The 6,015-nt window shown below is 52.2% G+C and overlaps 1 protein-coding gene across 2 annotated transcripts in view; it reads left to right on the top strand.

Moving 5' to 3' along the window:
* The first annotated feature begins 1,017 nt into the window (after positions 1–1,017).
* Igdcc3 (immunoglobulin superfamily DCC subclass member 3) overlaps positions 1,018–6,015 on the top strand; it is a 50,356-nt gene continuing 45,358 nt past the window's right edge. For both annotated transcript variants that reach the window (XM_052188019.1, XM_052188018.1), the window contains exons 1-2: positions 1,018–1,389; positions 4,340–4,645. In XM_052188019.1, coding sequence (XP_052043979.1) covers positions 1,254–1,389; positions 4,340–4,645 — 442 coding nt within the window. In that variant the 5' untranslated portion in view covers positions 1,018–1,253. The remainder of the gene's footprint in view (positions 1,390–4,339; positions 4,646–6,015) is intronic.

Genomic DNA, 6,015 nt, shown 5'->3' with positions numbered 1-6,015 from the left:
GTCCAAGGTCACCCTCTGCTACAAAGCGGATTCAAGGCCCCGCTGGGCTAGAAGAGGTGAGAAGCTAGTACACTCCTACCTCCCAATTCTGTCAGACAGACACTGCTGTCAGGATGACATGGGTGCTCTATAGTTTTGATGGACTCACCTATCAAGTTGGACCCCAACACGGCTACATTCAGTAGTAAAAAGACAAGACTCAACATCTCTTTGGGCAACACATATATGGTCTCTCTGAACAGCTGTCTTCCATATGTGAGATAGGACAAAATGTTGCTGGCAACCGTACCTTCCAGTGTGCTTACCCAGCTACGGGTCATTTGCCTGGAACTTTACTCTTAAAGATCCACAAAGCTGAGGGAAGATAGTGTTGTCTTCAGGTTTCAGACCCACTCGGTGAGAATGACTGGGCTGGACAGCAGGCAGAACTGGGTGGGGTCTCGGGTTTCTATGGGGCTCTTAATGTCACGTTAGGATTGCTCTTCCCAGATCACCTATCGGAGTACCCTAACTTACTCAGTCTTGAGAGGCTAGTCTTGAAGCTACACGATCCAATCCCTTGAATAGGACAGGGAACCTAGAGAATACCGAATCTCTAACAACTTTGAGCAGTTTTAAGGGAATTGTCTTTAAAACACAGAGTTGGACATAGTGGAAGAGACTCCGCTGAGAAAGTGGGGGAAAGCAAACCCCTCAGCTTTGGGTGTTTTTCCGCGGCTGGGACCCTCTCTCACAGGCTTCACTTTCCCAGATCCTCAAGTCCGGACAGACCACGAGGAGCGGATACCCTTCTGCAGCCTGGGTCGGCGCGGCAGCTCCCGCTGCAGTTCAAAGCGCAGGGGGCGCGTCCGCTGCGCAGCCGGGAATGTCCGGCCGCTTAAAGCGCTCGCCGGCTCTTTTGTTCCCCAGACCCGGCCTCCGGGGAGAGGGGGCTGGGGGAGGGGAGGAGAGGGGGGCGGTGGGCAGAGGAGGAGGGCGGTGCGGGCGCGGGCGGAGTGCGGAGCGCGCACCCCGGGCGCGGCTGACAGATCGCCGCGGTGGGTGCAAGATGGCGCAAGCGGCGCTCTCCGTGATACCCGATCCCCGCTAAAGCCGGCATGCGGCCCCAGCCTCCAGCTGCCCGGGCTCGGCCCCGGCCCGAGCCCCGGCCCCGGCCCCGGCGCCGGCCCCGTGGGACGCTGTGAGCCCGTGAGATCCCCCTCACCCCCCTGAGCAGCGCCGTGCGTCGCCGAGCCCAGCGGACCGAGAGACCGATGGCTAAGCCGCGCACCGCGTCCCCGCGCCGCCTGCCCGCGCTGCGCCGGCCTCGGCTTCCGCCGCCCTTGCTGTCGCTGCCGCCGCTGCTGCTGCTGCTGCTGCTGCTGCTGCCGCTGCCTGCGCCAAGCCTGGGTGAGCCTCAGGACCCAGGCGAGAGGGGCGGACCCCGGGACACCGCGGGGACCTACGCTAGGAGCGCGTGCTGGAGGGTCCGGGCGGGACAGCGAGCTGTGGGACGGGGAAACCCACTCCGGCCCGGCTGCCGGTAGTTTGAAGGACTGCAGGGGGTTCTGGGGAGAACACCGGGAGAGGGCCGGGGCTCGGTTCTCTGCGCCTCCGGGGCTCAGGATAGGTTTAGGGCAGGAGCCCGATTATGGACATAGGAGCTGAAAGCGGGGCAAAGCAGGAGTTGGGAAGGCAGGCTGGAATTGCGGAGTGGAGGAAACAAGCCCGAGAAGAGCGGACGAGTCCCAACCGAGGAAGGCGAGCCCGGGTGCACAGAGCTCGGCTGGGGACCCTGAGTAGCACCGAGGCGAACGAAGCCGGAAGCGGCAGATCGGGGTCGGGGTCCCGGACTCGCCTGCACTGGGCTGAGAAGGCGTCCCCCAGGGTTTAGAGCTGGGACTGGGTTTAGGGGTATCCGACGAAGAGGAAGGAAAGATTCCCGGTTGGCGGAGTGGGCGACCGTGCCAGGGGCTGGGAGATCTGGAGGAGAGATGTCGCCTAGGGCAAGCGCCTGCCAGCGGTGCTGCCCAGGGCCCCGCCCTTCCCCGAGGGAGCTCTCTAGGAGTCCCTACCCTAGGTTCTCCCGGCCTCTAGTCGCTTCCTCCCGGCCTATAAAAGATTCATCTCACCCAAGAAGGGGATGGATCTAAGCCCTCCTCTTTCTCAAGTCCTTCGCAGACACACATTTGGACTATTCTTTCCTTTTCCTTCCTTCCCAAAAAGCAAAATATTGCATCTGTACTCTAGAGAAACTTTATCCCCGGTAGGTAGCTACAGCAGGGTTGGATTGGGGGAGGAGGCGGCTCAGACTTAGGATATGTGGAGGATGCGAAGGATTTGTACGACTGTGAGCTTCAAATGTCTTAAGCTGTCCTTATCGTACAGTGGAGGCAATGCCGAGACTCTCCACCCCACTAGGTCTCACACAGCAGGGAGGGGCTTGAATCCCCGAAGGAGCAACGGGGTCCAGGATCACTAGTTCCTTGGTAATGTGAGGGGGAGGGGGGCTCAGTGTCCGCCCCTTTAGACCAGGAGGGTTTGTTTCTCTTGGAGTGAATGCATAACTGATCTGGTAAATTACTTGCTGGTGAGACTTGCTGTCCCCTCTGGGATATGAGAACCTATTCCTTCTGCCTGGGCTCTGATTCATTCATCCCTTCCACACCTGCCTCCCGCTCTTTTTTATCCTGAGGTTACCTGGGAGTGAAGTTCCTAGGTACACACACGCGCTTTCTGCTAAATTTTGGAAATGTAAATTGATGTTTACTATTGCCCAACTCTCCTTACAACAAAGGCCAAAGGCGCAACACCCAGAGCGTGGGCTAAGGGGGACAGGCCGGCCACACACAGCCTGGACCCTGAATACTGGGTTTATACCGGGGGCTCCCTACCAGGCATGGGACCAAGTCTTTGATAGTTTTACCAGCAAATGGAAACCTGGTTTATTTCTATCTCACTCCACTTTTTAGGTTTTTGTTTATTTATTTATTTATTTTGAGACAGTGTTTCTTTGTATAGCACTGGCTGCCCTGGAATTTCCTCTGTAGATCAGGCTGGCTTGGGACTCAGAGATCCACCTGCCTCTGCCTCCTGAGTGCTGGGATTAAAGGTGTGTGCCCAACACAAGATTTAATTATTTTTTTTTAAAAAATCACAGCGAGGGAACATCGTTGTCTCCCTTATATGTGAAAAGCCAAAATGCCTCTTCACTTTAATTCTTGGTCCTCACACCCCCACCCCACCAGTGAGGGGATTATGAGCAACCATGTTGGGTTTCAGCGCTGGGGAAGGAAACCAGGATTTTATGCATGCAAGGCAAACATTCTACCAAATGAGCAGCATCTCAGCCCTTCCGAATTGCTTTAGGGATTTTAATTTTCTGCATTGCTCTCTTGTTAATCATGTCAAACAACCATGCGACACAAGCCATGTTGCTGTTCCTTGATTTAAATAGTTGATGAGGGGAAGCTGGGATTACACTGAATTTTTAAGATTACATCCTGAAAGTCTGCAAGGCTTCAGTGCCTATGCAGGGTGATCACAAAAATGGAAGCAGAGTGTTGGGATCAGTCTTGCTTTTGAGACTCTGATTTTTATGACCACTGATAGTTTTTTTTTTAATTTATTTATTTTCATATGAGTACACTGTAGCTGTACCACACCAGACACATCAGAAGAGTGCATCGGATTCCATTACAGATGGTTTTGAGCCACCATGTGGTTGCTGGAAATTGAACTCAGGACTTCTGGAAGAGCAGTCAGTGCTCTTAACCGCTGAGCCGTCTCTCCAGCCCCTGAGACTCTGATTTTTTTTTTTTTTTAATCTTAGTTCATTTTACATGTGAGGATATTTTTCCTTATAAGTCCGTGCATCTCTGTGCCTGGCTTCCATGGAGACCAGTAGAAGGCGTCAGATCCTCAAGAATGGATACAGAGAGTTGCAGTGTCCCCATGTGGGTGCTGGAAAGTGATCCTGAGTCCCCTGGAAGAGCAGCCAGTGTTTTTAACAACTGAGCCATCTCTCCAGCCCTACAAGATTCAGATTTGTAAAGACCAATTGTGAGGTCCTGGGCAAGTCACCAGGTTTCAGTTTTCTTATTCATGAGAGAGTTGTATAAATGGTATTCATTCTTCTACAGTGGTTGGAGTTAAGTAAAACACTGCACAGGATGGCATTTGTAATACATAAGTTTCTGTGTACATTAGGGACTCCTGTTAAGCCGGCAGATACACCACAGGCATGCAGTGGGTACATGGAATTATGGAACTTGACTCTGTGTGTGTGCAGTTCTTCTCGGATGTGTGGACACTCCTTGCTCACATCCCCTTTCCTTCCATTTCCCCTTCCCTAATTCAGGTCTGGGCCATTCTGCTGAACTGGCATTTTCTGTGGAGCCAAATGATGATATTGCAAACCCTGGGCAGCCCATAGTGCTGGGCTGCAAAGCGGAGGGAACCCCTCCAGTGCAAGTCTCCTGGAGGAAAAATGGAGCAGAGCTGCCTGAGGGCCCCCACACCACCCTGCTGGCCAACGGCTCCTTGCTGATCCACCACTTCAGGCTGGAGCAGGGAGGTGGCCCTTCAGACGAAGGTGACTATGAATGTGTGGCTCAGAACCGCTTTGGGCTGCTGGTCAGTCGGAAGGCGCGTATCCAGGCTGCAAGTAAGTACACGTCCCTTTTCCCCTTTCGTATAAGCCAGGGTGGTGACCAGGGTCATTCTACATCACGAGGATTTTGTAAAGCTCAAAAGAACAAAGTTTCTAGCTTGGCTCAGTTGACAGGTGGCACAGTGGTGACTTTGTATAGCACAGTTATGTCACATATTCTTTTTTCGTGACTGGAATATGAACTGACAAGAATGTAGCCAAAGACTCACAGGCTGGAGGCAGGGCCTCATCCATGTCTTCCTTTGGCTTCTGAAGGTTTTCACGTGTATATCATACATGAGCATCCTGGCCAATTGAATATGGCTCTAGTGTTTGAACATAGAAAAATTTGCCTTATTCTGTGGGGGCACTTAGATTTTTGAAGGGACATTTTAATGACATGAAAATTTTAGGTTAACTTTGAAACATTCTGAGTAGGATAAGACTTCACTATGCCAGTAATGAGTCTCAAACTGGTCAATTTTTTTTCTTTGAAAGCAAAACAACAAAAGCATCCAGTAAGTGCTGGGGAAACAGCTCAGTTGGCAAGGTACTTACTGCACAGCCTTGAGGGCCTGAGTCTGATCCCTAGAATGCTTCTAAAAAGCCGGGTGTGGTAGCAACCAGAATCCTAGTGCTGGGGAACTGGAGACAGGAGGATTCCTGAAGCTCACTGTCCACATAGACAGCACAGTTGAATTGGCAAACCTTAGGTGCCAAGGAGAGAAACAAGGTGGACAGTGTTGCTGAGGAAGACACCTGAAATTGACCTCTGGCCTACACACACACACACACACACACACACACACACACACACACACACACACCGCACACACACGCGCGCACTTGAGCATGCACTAAATAAATAAATAAATAAATAAAATAAATGTCAGGAAGAGAAGATATTTATTTGAGGAGTAGGAAGGAAGGACACTGTTCTTGAAAAACAGTGAGAGTTGAGGCCAGTGACCAGTGTTCTCTGTCCTAGATCTCTGTATTTCAGGGAGGCAGCTGTTCCTATACAAGCAGCTTTGGCTTTGGGAATAATTCGAGCCAACAGTTATTTAGTGCTCGCTGCATGCTGGGTACTCAGAATGCTTCATGTGACTTCCTTCACTGAATCTTCACAATGACTGAGGGAGACATGTGGTAACATTCCCCTCTTAGAGATGAGAAATCTGGGCCTGGAGGAGGGTGGGGTTCGGTGGTGACATTCTGGGAGGCCGGAGAGCCAGACTGCACCCTGGGCAGCCTGAACTTTACACCCTCCACCTAACTCCTACGGCATGCAGCCTCCTCCCCTCTGAACGCTGACAAGTTCCTTCCTGGCTCAGAGGACATTTGCACTGTTACTTTGAACAGTCTGGTGTGTGATGAATTGTTCC

This window comes from Apodemus sylvaticus, chromosome 7 (genome assembly GCF_947179515.1).
Source record: "Apodemus sylvaticus chromosome 7, mApoSyl1.1, whole genome shotgun sequence".
Lineage (NCBI taxonomy): Eukaryota > Metazoa > Chordata > Mammalia > Rodentia > Muridae > Apodemus > Apodemus sylvaticus.
This window is presented reverse-complemented; position numbering and strand designations above follow the sequence as displayed.